Source organism: Anguilla rostrata, chromosome 14, assembly GCF_018555375.3.
Source record: "Anguilla rostrata isolate EN2019 chromosome 14, ASM1855537v3, whole genome shotgun sequence".
Taxonomy (NCBI): domain Eukaryota; kingdom Metazoa; phylum Chordata; class Actinopteri; order Anguilliformes; family Anguillidae; genus Anguilla; species Anguilla rostrata.
In genome coordinates this window covers 24,373,382-24,386,695 of record NC_057946.1, presented here as the reverse complement: position 1 = coordinate 24,386,695, position 13,314 = coordinate 24,373,382, and the positions used below count along the sequence as shown (strand labels likewise).

The window sequence follows — 13,314 nt, the reverse complement described above, 5'->3', positions numbered from 1 at the left end:
TCATTATTACGCTATTTATCAATATCGGCTAGTTACCAGTATTCACTGACACAAAGACGACAGACTTTATGGCTTATCTTGCCTTTACTCTGACATTAATTAGTAAGCCTTGGATGCCATTTTTCCATTCTCTGTTAATGAGCGGCTAGTAATGTCTGATTTGAACACCTGAGGGACAGCAGATTCTGTACCGGCCGAACAAATTGTCGTTGTCATTAGAATATTTTTTATCTTTTAAAGAATTGGTCACGTCAGAATACAAAACGCCTCCCAAATCACCCAATGCCAGGTAAGTGAATAATGGACGATCTTAGACGAGACGTGAAATGTCAAATATGTTTGTATGGAAAACAGCAGCTCTCTAGTCTAGCTAAACGTCACTGCCAGCTAGCTGGTTGGCATTAGCTATGTTGTGCTAACAGGCTATCCGAAAGTTCTATCTGAGTCTTCCTAAGGGTGTAGTCAGCAACACTGGCCGTCAAGTAGATGTACATACTTCCTTAAATCGACTTGCATATCGAGTTAACTGAAATTATAGTTAGTATGGTAAATAACCGGTTCTGAAGTAAAACTCGCTGAATTAATAGATCTGTGTTCGAAAGGTAGCTGCTTGCTATCTTAGTTAGCTGGTAGCTAGCAGACCATTGGGAAGCAAGTTAGCGTTAGCTTGCAACAGCAACATTGGTTGCTAACCGCTATCAGCAAATACCTAGTTAACGTTTCTCCTCCTGAACGTTTTCTTTCATTATTATTCGCTAGCGGTTTCTCTTGTCACAACAAGCAGATAGTTGGCTAATGTTAACTTCCACCGTGGCCAGCTAGTTAGTCTACTACATTAGACTAACACAAACGCCGTCAGAGATGAGTGTGATTGGTAGGACGAACGCTGTTTCGTTCCTAAATAACCTTGTCATTTAGATCTATTTTATCAGTAACCAGCTAGCTATCTCTAAATAAATTTGTCATGGACTGTGGAAGTAGCACTGACTACTGTACTAGTTTTAGGTGAGCTACAGTCATTCCCTTTGCTGTTTACACTAGGCTTTGGTTTCTACTTGGCTGCATCCGTTTATTAAATCACCCCCTCACCCATGTCTTAACACATGACGCCAGTTAAGCGTAACTAATTAACATTAGATAAGTCCTACATGAAATAAACGCGTTTTTCGAGAATTAATAACACGTAGATTTTCAATTAATTACGTGTTGTTGATTCATTAGGATCGGTACAATGCATTACTAAATTGTTCTTCTAGTTCTAGACCATATCTATTCAGTTGAGAGCGCAGCCCAAAAGTTGAATAAGGGGCGGATCCTTACTAAAATAATTAGCATAAAATCCTTTAACCCTCTTAAACATTTAGCTTATTAGCCAAGTTCTGTAACACACATTTATTTATGTCGTAGAGCAGTGGTCTCCAACCCCGGTCCTGGAGAGCTACAGGGTCTGCTGGTTTTTGTTTTCACCTTAAAATCAGCACCGAATTGAAATCCAAGACACCAGGTGAGTTGAGTTAACTGTGTAATCAACTGCTCTAATTGATTCATGAAGTGCAGAGTCAGTATGAAAACCAGCAGACCCTGTAGCTCTCCAGGACCAGGGTTGCAGACCACTGTCGTAGAGGAATGTGCAGTTACGTGATTAATATTCTGTTATTCGCGGCTCCTAACCAGGGACGGGCAATTCCAGTCCTGGAGGGCAGATGTGTTTTCAGGTTTTTGTTTCCACCAATTACTCTGACTAAATGAGCTAATTGGCTATACACACCAGCACTGGTTCACTTGTAGTTTAGATCACAGTAAAACATCTCGTATATGGACACAAGAACAGTCTTCAGCTGTCATCCATGTGCTTATCAAGAAATTTAGCTAAAATGCCAGATAGTGTAAATGTTAGGGGTAGTTAAGTAATTAAGGCCAGAAGTTGGAATGGAAACCAGAAACAGATATGGCCTTCATTGCCCACCCCTGCTCCAAACCGGAATAAGTCTGCCCGGCTCTAGGCAGTCTGAACTGTCTCCAGAACCCGTCCAGAGGTTCCACAGATTTTCGCATTGTGGTCATTTTTGCAGTTTGCCCAAGAACGTGGAGTTTGTGACCAGGGAGCTTTTATTGAGAATTCTTGGTGACCGCAGCTTAGCTTAGCAACAGGATGACTGTGGTGGAGGTGTATTTAAAACAAGCAAAGGTGTAACCCCTGCTCCCACTGGATGTGTCTCCCTGATGTCTGTGGGCTGTTTGACCTCACGTCAGCACGCAAGTGACCTTCCGTGACTGGACTGCCTTTTCACCTGCGTGGGCGGTCCCCTGGGTTTCAACTTCTGACGTTCAACCACCTGTCACTCCAGCAAAGTGTTGGTGTTGTGTCTGAACACGACTCGGACTGTTATCAGTGGACACCTTAACGCTCGGTCACAGCCTTGATGTGTTCTATGAAAGAGACCAACCTGTGCTCAAGAAACAAACAAAATAAAGTCAATTACGCGGTGCATAGGCTGCTCAAAGTAATTACAAACATAGAAAGACGGGAGCCTGCACTCAAAACAACAAAAAAAACCATTTAAATCATGGGTATCTTAGCAACATAGACATTGGAAATTGAAGACAAGCATACTTTGGTCTCAGCCGTCCTCAGTGTTTTCTGCTGGTCCTGAGTGAATTGTACATTACATTACAGGCATTTAGCAGATGTTCTTATCCACAATTTTTACATATATTACAGCTGGATATATACTGAAGCAATGCAGGTTAAGTACCTTGCTCAAGGGTACAACGACAGTGTCCTACCCAGGAATTGAACCTGTGACCTTTGGGTTACAAGACCAGTTCCTTACCCATTACACTACATTGCCGCCCAGTTTTACACTTTACTGATTAGTTGGCTCTTTTCGTCTCCTCTTCAGATATTATCTTTTGATAGTGTGGAACTCAGTGCTGCTGGAGAGAATTACACTCCCCACGGTCCTCCATTTTTGGAGCCAGTGTTAAAGTGGTCATATTACAGAAACATACAGATATGCGGTGTGGTCAGCGCCTGTCGAACGGCTTCAAAATCACATCTGTAGGCTTAATATAGAAGCGGGAGGGCAAGGATTTATTTTTAAAGCCCCTGCTGTTGACTTTCAGTTTACAGCTCAGGGGAACAGAGTAATAATATGGAAAAGTTGCAATAATGTTGCAATGTGCATTTTTCAACAGTCCACATGCTTCATATAGACGGGGGTCAAACTGAGAGTGTCGGTGAAAGGAAGTGGTGTTTGTGAAGCCGCTGTGCTTGTGCACGTGGAGGTGCCCCTCTGCCCGTTATAAAAAGTGTTCTCTCCCTCTCTCTGTAGACCGGTCCCCTTGCCTGCCAGTCTGTGCGTGTGTGTGGCGTGAGGGCGTGGTCCTCGCAGCGAGGGGCGCTCTTGTGAACTAGGCCCAGAGCTGGCGAAGTGCAGCTATGCTGACCCTTTCTGAAGACTGCTCGGTCTGAAGTCAGTTTTGCACACGTTAGTGCACCTTTACTCATTTGCATTGATATAGTCATTTATTGATACAGGTTGATAGTAAAGGCTTTTGTAAAGTTCTAATGATTAAAACGTTGAACACAACATTTACATAAAGGACACACCAAAAGTCAAAGTCTCACTCTCAGTTTGTCTCCCCCTTCTCACTCTCTCTTTCCTCCTCTGCCCTCTCTCTCCTCCCCTCCACTCAATCTGTCTCTTTCCCCCTCCCCTCTCTCTCCTCTTCCTTCAATCCCCCTTCCCTGTCTCTTTCTTTTTTATCTCTCCTCCCACCTCCCCTCTTTCTCTGTCTCTCTCCCCTTCCCACTTTTTTCCCCATTCCCTCTACCTGTCTCTCTCTCTCCCCCCTCCGTCTCACTCTCTCGCTCTCTCCCCCTCCATCTCTCTCTCTCTCTTCCCCTCTCTCTCTCTCCCTCCCCCACCCCTCTCCCGCTCTCACTTTTCCCCTCCTTTCTCTCTCACTCTCCCTCTCTCTCCTCCCCTCCCCTCTGTCTCTCTCTGTCCCCCCCTCTCTCTCTCTCAGGCAGAATGTTAGCATGGCTAGTGGCCCAGCTCTGCCAGACAGCCTGGTGCTGGAGATCTTCCTGCATTTGCCCCATGACGCAGTGCTGATCGCTGGGCTCACCTGCCACCAGTGGCTGGCAGTGTCCCGGGACGAGTTCCTGTGGAGAGAGCTCTTCTACAGCTACTACCGAATCCCACGCTCCGTCCCCCGGCACCCAGGTACCCTGCTTCACCTTGTGGAATTTCACGGTATAGCACAGCAGTGTGAACCGTTTCAGGTTTTACCTGCTAACCCTCGCTGCCAGCCATATGCTAGCTGCCAGCCCTCACTACAAACCAGGTGCTAGCTGCTAACCCTCACTACCGGCCATGTGCTAGCCACTAACCCTCACTGCCATTCATGTTAGCTGCTAGCCCTTATTACCGGCCATGTGCTAGTCACTAACCCTCACTGCCATTCATGTTAGCTGCTAGCCCTTATTACCGGCCATGTGCTAGTCACTAACCCTCACTGCCATTCATGTTAGCTGCTAGCCCTTATTACCAGCCATGTGCAAGTCACTAACCCTCACTGCCATTCATGTTAGCTGCTAGCCCTTATTACCGGCCATGTGCAAGTCACTAACCCTCACTGCCATTCATGTTAGCTGCTAGCCCTTATTACCAGCCATGTGCAAGTCACTAACCCTCACTACCATTAATGTTAGCTGCTAGCCCTTATTACCAGCCATGTGCAAGTCACTAACCCTCACTACCATTAATGTTAGCTGCTAGCCCTACCTGAGATGATTTAGGTGGTTCTGTGGGCAGAGTCCTCTTGGATATGTAGGTTAACCACCTGTAGAGCTGGTGGAAAGTTCACACAATAAGCCGCGTGCTGCCGGTACGGTGTGTAGAGGCCACGCGTGTGTGATAAGGAGCCTACCTGCCACTCAAAGGAGTGTGAATCTCTGTGATGTCACAGTGGGGCTTTTTGTTGTTTTTTCAGCAGTGCCATAGTGATCTTCCCTCTTGGGCTGTAGACCAGTCATGCCAGAATGTCCTGACTTCCTCTCCCTCCCTCTCCCACCCTCTCTCTCTCCCTCCCCTCCCTTCCTCTCTCTCTCCCTCTCCCTCCCCTCCCTCCCTCTCTCTCCATGCAGCGGCCGTGTCCTGGTACAGGGAGTTCAAGCGTCTGTTTGACTGCATTCCCTGCGTGGAGGTGCAGACGCTGAGGGAGCACCATGATCAGGTCCTGCACCTGGCCTTCTCCCACCGAGGCCACCGCTTCTCGTCCTGCTCCAAGGACTGCACCGTCAAGGTCTCCTACCCCCCCTGCGGCTCAGCTACGCCCGAGCCCCGCCCCACTCCCCCAGCTCCCCACCCCACTCGGTTCCACCCCCCTACTACACTCCACCCCCCCTACCCCACCTCATTCCAATACAACCCCACAGCTCCACTCTATCAGCACCCCACTTCACTCCATTCAACCCCCCCAACTCCACTCTACCAGCACCCCACTCCACCCTACTCCACTCTACCAGCACCCCACTCCACCAGCATTTTCCCCTCTTCTTGTTTAAAATGTGTTCATTCTCTCCCTCTCCCTCTCTCTCTGGCTCCACTGCCTCTTTCTCTCCCCCTCCCTCAGCTGTGGGACACGGAGCGGCCGGACGGCGACATCGCGCTCGTACACAGCTCCAGCATGCGCCAGTTTAACTGGGGCTACACCCAGTTCTCCCAGTTCAACGCGGACGACAGCCTGCTGCTGGTGTCGGGGGTCTACCTGGGGCCCCATCAGTCCTCCTCTGGGGAGATCGCTGTCATCAGCCTCGGTACGACCACCCCCCCACTGTGAACCCTGCCGCACTAGTGTAGCACGTTAGCTTATTTAACACAGTTACATCTATTTTAGCACGTTAGCTTTTCTAACAGACTCATATCTAATGTAGCACGTTAGCTTCTCTTATACACACTCACATCTAAGTTAGCCTGTGAAGTTTTCTAATGCTGAACTTTAACCTTTCATGTAGCATCTGTGCTCGATATTTCATAACTGTTGGGTCTTAGCATAGCTGGTTGGTGAGCGTTCCTTTGGCAGCTCTGCTAGCACTTTGTCTGAAAATGTTTTTGAAGACAATTATCAAACTTGAATAGGGCTGTTTGTACGGTTAGGGATAAGAAGTATGAGGTTTTTGGTAAGGGGTGTGGGAGTCGCAGTGAAAGGGGTAATTTTGTGCTGTGTAAAAGGGCACAGCATTATATAATTTTCTGGGAATTGAAAGCATATGACGCAGCGCAATTTAATTCAGTCTAGCAAACAGAAGCTTCCTTCTTGCACAGCAGATGTTGGTAAAGGGTGCATGTTTAGAAGGTGCCTTAGTTCACACAGGAGCAGTGGATAGCCAGGCGGCTGCTCTGACCTGCACCACCTTGCTCTGCATGCTACAGTTTTATGTGGCAGAGATGGACTGAACAGCTGCCATCTCTGTCCTCCATTTTGTTTCTCTGCGCCGTGGGTCTTATGGCTTTGGCTTGTCTGCGTTTGTAACTGTGAAAGGGCAGTCGGCTTGCAGCATGTGCTCCAGCTCGTCTTAGGTCTCCTGTTTCTCCCAACGCTCAGCAGGCTTTTACGCAGCTGGCCAGATGCTCTCTGTCTCTCCGTGAAGCTTAACAGCCGCTGAATGCCAGCTGCTGATAAATGGAGCGAACGAGCCAACCGGTATTTATAAATGCTGACATCATGCTGATGTCATGGGAGGTGGAACAGTGCGTTTGATTTGTGGAGTGGTTGACCGTGCTAACGGTTGCTCATGCCCAAAACAGGCGTCATCCGCACGCTTTCCTGATTGGCTCTTGGCCCTGTTTTAGAGGTGGTTTACAGTCTTTGGTAAGTCAGCCCTTGACGTTAGGACCCGATGTCAGTATTACGTATATGTACGTACAGGGAGTGAGCGCGTATGGAAACGCCTTTGTTAAAGTCGGTGAGAGGGATTGTGGGACACTGGGGCTGTTATTGATGGACGCTCTTGCCCCAGGGTGAAACCTGTGGTCAGCTGATGTGTGGTTGCTTCCATGGTTACTGCTGCATGGGGCTCCTGTGGCGTCAGGGCGCTGAGGTGTCCTGGCCGCTGAAGCTCCTCCCACACCCTCCTCCTTCACTGTCACTGGGGCCTCAGGCAGCCAGCCCTTTGCAGCTCTTGCATGCATTGTTTAATGGATGAGCCAGGCCTGTATGGCAGCCTCTGTGCTTGTAGCACAGTGTGTGATGTTTATAGGGTCCAGTGCCAAGTGTTCAGGGCTAGACAATGTTGCACAATGCCAATGCTCTTCACCTGACTTCACTGATAACTACAGTAATGCTTGTGTGACCCCCGCCCCTTCCTTTAGAGAACTATAGTAATGCCTGTGTGACTCCTGACCCTTCCCATAAAGAACTACAGTAATGCTTGTGTGACTCCCGCCCCTTCCCATAGAGAACTACACCCTGCTGTCCCGGGTGAGGAACAAGCCCTACGATGTTTTTGGCTGCTGGCTGAACGAGGCGCACCTCATCTCTGGGAACCTGCACTGGATCGGGAACATGACCTCATGCTCTGTTCTTTGGCTCAACAAGGCTTTCCAGGTCTGCCCCGCCCCTTACCGAAGCACCCAGAACTCGCTTAATGAACACATTCATTCAATATGACCCAGGACCCACTCTACAGTATGTAATCTTTTTGTTGCATGCCCAGGGATGACATTTCTCTGTAGTGTGTTTCACAAGTGCTGCTATTTATAATCAGTTAAAGGGAAATTTTACATTCGTCTAGCACATATCAGCACACAGTGAATTTGAATAAGTACTTTCCATGCCCATGGAGACACTAATACCCCATAGTCCACCCTATGTACAATAAAAAGATAATATTCCACTATCGGGAATATTCTGGCAAAGTTCAAGCTTCATGACACGGTGCTTCAAGCATAATGAATGACTGAGCCACCTACGAATCTCATACACCAGTATGTGTAATGTCCTCATTAGAGAATAGCGCTAACTTCTTTAAAGACCCTCAAATTCATAGTGAGTGGTTGGAATTCTTACAAACCTGGCTACACAAGGCACGGATATAGGCACAATGATTAGCCATTAGTGCAAACATCACTTAATGCAAACATGCATTTCATATTATGCAGGGCTCACTTAATGCAAACATGCATTTAGAATGATACAGGGCTCATTTAAGCAAACATGCATTTAGAATGATACGATCATGGGCTCAAACTATTAATGCAACATGCATTTAGAATGATACAGGCTCACTTAATGCAAACATGCATTTCATATTATGCAGGGCTCACTTAATGCAAACATGCATTTAGAATGATACAGGGCTCATTTAAGCAAACATGCATTTAGAATGATACAGGACTCACTTAATGCAAGCATGCATTTCATATTATGCAGGGCTCACTTAATGCAAACATGCATTTAGAATGATACAGGGCTCACTTAATGCAACACAATTGCAGCTTTTGAACATGATTCATTACAGGGCTCACTTAATGCAAACATGCATTTCATATTATGCAGGGCTCACTTAATGCAAACATGCAATTAGAATGATACAGGGCTCACTTAATGCAAGACATGCATTTAAGAATTGATGAACAGGGCTCACTTAATGCAAACATGCATTTCATATTATGCATAACTCACGTAATGCAAACATGCATTTAGAATGATACAGGGCTCACTTAATGCAAACATGCATTTCATATTATGCAGGGCTCACTTAATGCAAACATGCATTTAGAATGATACAGGGCTCACTTAATGCACACATGCATTTAGAATGATACAGGGCTCACTTAATGCAAACATGCATTTCATATTATGCAGGGCTCACTTAATGCAAACATGCATTTCATATTATGCAGGGCTCACTTAATGCAAACATGCATTTAGAACAATGCAGGGCTCACTTAATGCAAACATGCATTTCATATTATGCAGGGCTCACTTAATGCAAACATGCATTTCATATTATGCAGGGCTCACTTAATGCAAACATGCATTTAGAATGATACAGGGCTCACTTAATGCAAACATGCATTTCATATTATGCAGGGCTCACTTAATGCAAACATGCATTTAGAATGATACAGGGCTCACTTAATGCAAACATGCATTTAATATGCCATAAGCCACGATGTCATGCAAGAATGAACAGGCTACTTACAAGCACGCTTCCATATCAGCCTCCCTCAGACATGGATTAGAGATACGGTGAACGTGGTGAAGCGTCTCTTCAAGATCCAGAACATGAACGCCAGCACCATCCGCACGGTGATGGTGGCTCACTGCCGGCGCCACGACTCGCCGGACCTGCTGCTGGACTACGAGGCGCAGTCCCGGGCCCGGGCCGAGCGGGAGCGCGGCGGGCAGTGCCACCAGCCGCTGCTCTTCGACTTGGGCGACAGCGAGCAGGAGGAGGAGGAGGAGGACGGGGACGAGCAGGAGGACGGGGAGGAGGAGGAGGCGGGGGAGGCGGGCCGGGCGTACCCGCGCCCCACGCACGCCGCCCACAGCCTGAGGCTCGGTCACATGATACAGGTTGGAATTATTTCGTGACTAATGGGGTATTTCGCATATACACACACGCAACACACACACACAACACACATGCTGCACACACAACACAACACAGCACACACTCACTATTGGTCATGTGAGCAGGAAGACACTGGCCTTTCTACGGTTATGTTGGATCCCCTTGCTCTGCTGTAGCCAAGTCTTTGCAAGTCCAGGTCGAACCACAAGTCACCAGTAACTTCAAGTAGTCATCGGTGTCACTGTCAATGAATTATCTTAATTGCATGGTTTATCATACTGTCCTTGTCGAGAACAGTCATACGGCTGAAGAAAACATTTTATTAATGATCTTAATTTAGACAATCTGCAAATGAAATCGCTTTGAGTTAATTTGTTTAGCCTAAATTGTTGTAGCGTCGCTGTCTGAAAATTCAGTGCATCCGCTGTCTTGTTTACTTGATTTTGGTGACTAATAACGGGGGGCGGGGGGGTTGTGGGACCAATCAGACGGCATGGCGCCTACTGTCGCCATGGCGTCTACTATCGCCATGGCGTCTACTGTCGCCATGGCGTCTACTATCGCTGTGGTCTTAAAGAAAGGTTTTTAAACATGAGAACAAACGGTTAAATAAATAATGAGAACATTAACATCTTTCTCTCTCTCCCTCCTCTCTGTCTCTCTCTTCCCTCCTCTGTCACTCTCTGCCTTTCTCTCTCTCTCTCCCCCTCCTATCTCTATCTCTCCTCCTCCTCTCTGTCTCTCTCTTCCCTCCTCTGTCACTCTCTGCCTTTCTCTCTCTCTCTCCCCCTCCTATCTCTCTCCCCCTCCTCTCTGTCTCTCTCTTCCCTCCTCTGTCACTCTGCCTTTCTCTCTCTCTCTCCCCCTCCTATCTCTATCTCTCCCCCTCCTCTCTGTCTCTCTCTTCCCTCCTCTGTCACTCTCTGCCTTTCTCTCGCTCTTCTCCCCCTCCTTCTCTATCTCTCCCACCCTCCTCTGTCTCTCTCTGCCTCTCTCTCTCTTCTCTCCCGTTCGCTCTCTCTCCCCCCCCCCCCCCCCCTCTCTCTCTCTCGTGTCAGGGTCAGCGCAGTACGACAGAGAGAGAGAGGGAACTGGAATCCCGGGTGGCCGAGTTCATGGGGAAGACCCGAACCTCCCGGCCCGACTCCTCCCTGCTCACCCCCTCCCCCTCAGGAGAGGCGGAGGAGAAGACCTACCTGCTCTTCACCACCGGCAGCCTTACCTACTCTCCTCACCAGATAGGTACGGCACAGAGACTCACCTACTCTCCTCACCAGATAGGTACAGCACAGAGACTCACCTACTCTCCTCACCAGATAGGTACGGCACAGAGACTCACCTACTCTCCTCACCAGATAGGTACGGCACAGAGACTCACCTACTCTCTCACCAGATAGTACGCACAGAGATCACTACTCTCCTCACCAGATAGGTACGGCACAGAGACTCACCTACTCTCCTCACCAGATAGGTACGGCACAGAGACTTACCTACTCTCCTCACCAGTAGGTACGGCACAGAGACTCACCTACTCCTCACCAGAAGGTACGGCACAGAGACTCACCACTCTCCTCACCATAGGTCGGCAGAGGACGTCGACCTACTCTCCTCACCAGATAGGTACGGCACAGAGACTCACCTACTCTCCTCACCAGATAGGTACGGCACAGAGACTCACCTACTCTCCTCACCAGATAGGTACGGCACAGAGACTCACCTACTCTCCTCACCAGATAGGTACGGCACAGAGACTCACCTACTCTCCTCACCAGATAGGTACGGCACAGAGACTCACCTACTCTCCTCACCAGATAGGTACGGCACAGAGACTCACCTACTCTCCTCACCAGATAGGTACGGCACAGAGACTCACCTGTTCTCCTCACCAGATAGATAGGCTTTCTTGCAGTTTTGAAACGTACGGTACAGCATGTGTCAGGATTCCAAACATGCGTTTTTTCTGTCCGCCAGAAGGGGGCGCTGAGGTCACGTTCTCTGTCACTAGTGCAGGCTTTTGCTGGTCGTTACAGTGAATGATCGCTCTGTGAACCAGCATATTAGCATGCAGTATAACACATTTAATGGAATGTTCAGTGTGAATCTGGACACAAAATTTTCAAAACATCTCAAGTTTTCCTGAGATTTTCCACCAAGAAAATTCTGATGGAGGAAGGATATTTGAGGAATATTTAAGATTTGAAATTTTTTTACAAATTGCGACCAAAATTTTGGAGCATTTTGACCCTTTAGGAGTCATCCTGTAATTTTGGAACTGTATATTATACAATTTTGGTGTCACTATAGTCTAAATTATGAAAGTAATAACAATAATGTGTGTTATTTGTCAAAGGTGTACGTATGCGTATTTTAAAAGTATCAGTTTTGATTTTGGTCATATTTTTAAACCTCGTAACTATTTCTTAACTATTTTCTAAGCAGAAGCACGGGATGGCTAATTTTCAAGTTTCAGACCATTTTATATAGAGTGGAGTGAGTTGGGTTGTGGTTGATGCTGTACGCTGCTTGGGTTGTGGTTGATGCTGCACGCTGGTTGGGTTGTGGTTGATGCTGCACGCTGGTTGGGTTGTGGTTGACGCTGCACGCTGGTTGGGTTGTGGTTGATGCCGCACGCTGGTTGGGTTGTGGTTGATGCCGCACGCTGGTTGGGTTGTGGTTGATGCTGCACGCTGGTTGGGCTGTGGTTGATGCTGCACGCTGGTTGGGTTGTGGTTGATGCTGTACGCTGGTTGGGTTTTGGTTGATGCTGTACGCTGGTTGGGTTGTGGTTGATGCTGTACGCTGGTTGGGTTGTGGTTGATGCTGCACGCTGGTTGGGTTGTGGTTGATGCTGCACGCTGGTTGGGTTGTGGTTGATGCTGCACGCTGGTTGGGTTGTGGTTGATGCTGCACGCTGGTTGGGTTGTGGTTGATGCTGTACGCTGGTTGGGTTGTGGTTGATGCTGTACGCTGGTTGGGTTGTGGTTGATGCTGTATGCTGGTTGGGTTGTGGTTGATGCTGCACGCTGGTTGGGTTGTGGTTGATGCTGTACGCTGGTTGGGTTGCGGTTGATGCTGTACGCTGGTTGGGTTATGGTTGATGCTGCACGCTGGTTGGGTTGTGGTTGATGCTGCACGCTGGTTGGGTTGTGGTTGATGCTGTACGCTGGTTGGGTTGTGGTTGATGCTGTACGCTGGTTGGGTTGTGGTTGATGCTGTACGCTGGTTGGGTCGTGGTGTGTTGTACGTGGTTGGGTTGTGGTTGATGCTGTACGCTGGTGGGTTGTGGTTGATGCTGTACGCTGGTTGGGTTGTGGTTGATGCTGCACGCTGGTTGGGTTGTGGTTGATGCTGTACGCTGGTTGGGTTGTGGTTGATGCTGTACGCTGGTTGGGTCGTGGTTGATGCTGTACGCTGGTTGGGTTGTGGTTGATGCTGTACGCTGGTTGGGTCGTGGTTGATGCTGTACGCTGGTTGGGTTGTGGTTGATGCTGTACGCTGGTTGGGTTGTGGTTGATGCTGCACGCTGGTTGGGTTGTGGTTGATGCTGCACGCTGGTTGGGTTGTGGTTGATGCTGTACGCGAGTCCTGACCGCGCGGGTTCTGTTGCTCGGCTTCTGGCAGGGATCAAGCGGATCCGACCGGATCAGATGACCACCTGCGGGCCGGTCCTGGGGGAGGAGCGAAGCTCGGACGAGTTCTTCGACTCGCTGGACCACGTGATCGAC

General features: G+C 48.4%; 1 protein-coding gene across 9 annotated transcripts in view; it reads left to right on the top strand.

Moving 5' to 3' along the window:
• Nucleotides 1–148: 148 nt before the first annotated feature.
• The window catches only part of fbxw5 (F-box and WD repeat domain containing 5), a 17,910-nt gene continuing 4,744 nt past the window's right edge, over nucleotides 149–13,314 (top strand). The window contains exons 1-10 of one of the 9 annotated variants that reach the window (XM_064309234.1): nucleotides 149–289; nucleotides 1,408–1,504; nucleotides 3,336–3,491; nucleotides 4,033–4,232; nucleotides 5,156–5,313; nucleotides 5,644–5,827; nucleotides 7,469–7,619; nucleotides 9,249–9,591; nucleotides 10,648–10,831; nucleotides 13,211–13,314. The exon at nucleotides 13,211–13,314 is cut by the window's right edge and continues 44 nt beyond it. In XM_064309234.1, coding sequence (XP_064165304.1) covers nucleotides 4,046–4,232; nucleotides 5,156–5,313; nucleotides 5,644–5,827; nucleotides 7,469–7,619; nucleotides 9,249–9,591; nucleotides 10,648–10,831; nucleotides 13,211–13,314 — 1,311 coding nt within the window. In that variant the 5' untranslated portion in view covers nucleotides 149–289; nucleotides 1,408–1,504; nucleotides 3,336–3,491; nucleotides 4,033–4,045. The remainder of the gene's footprint in view (nucleotides 290–1,407; nucleotides 1,505–3,335; nucleotides 3,492–4,032; nucleotides 4,233–5,155; nucleotides 5,314–5,643; nucleotides 5,828–7,468; nucleotides 7,620–9,248; nucleotides 9,592–10,647; nucleotides 10,832–13,210) is intronic. The other 8 variants (XM_064309236.1, XM_064309239.1, XM_064309237.1 and 5 more) reach the window with 8 other exon arrangements.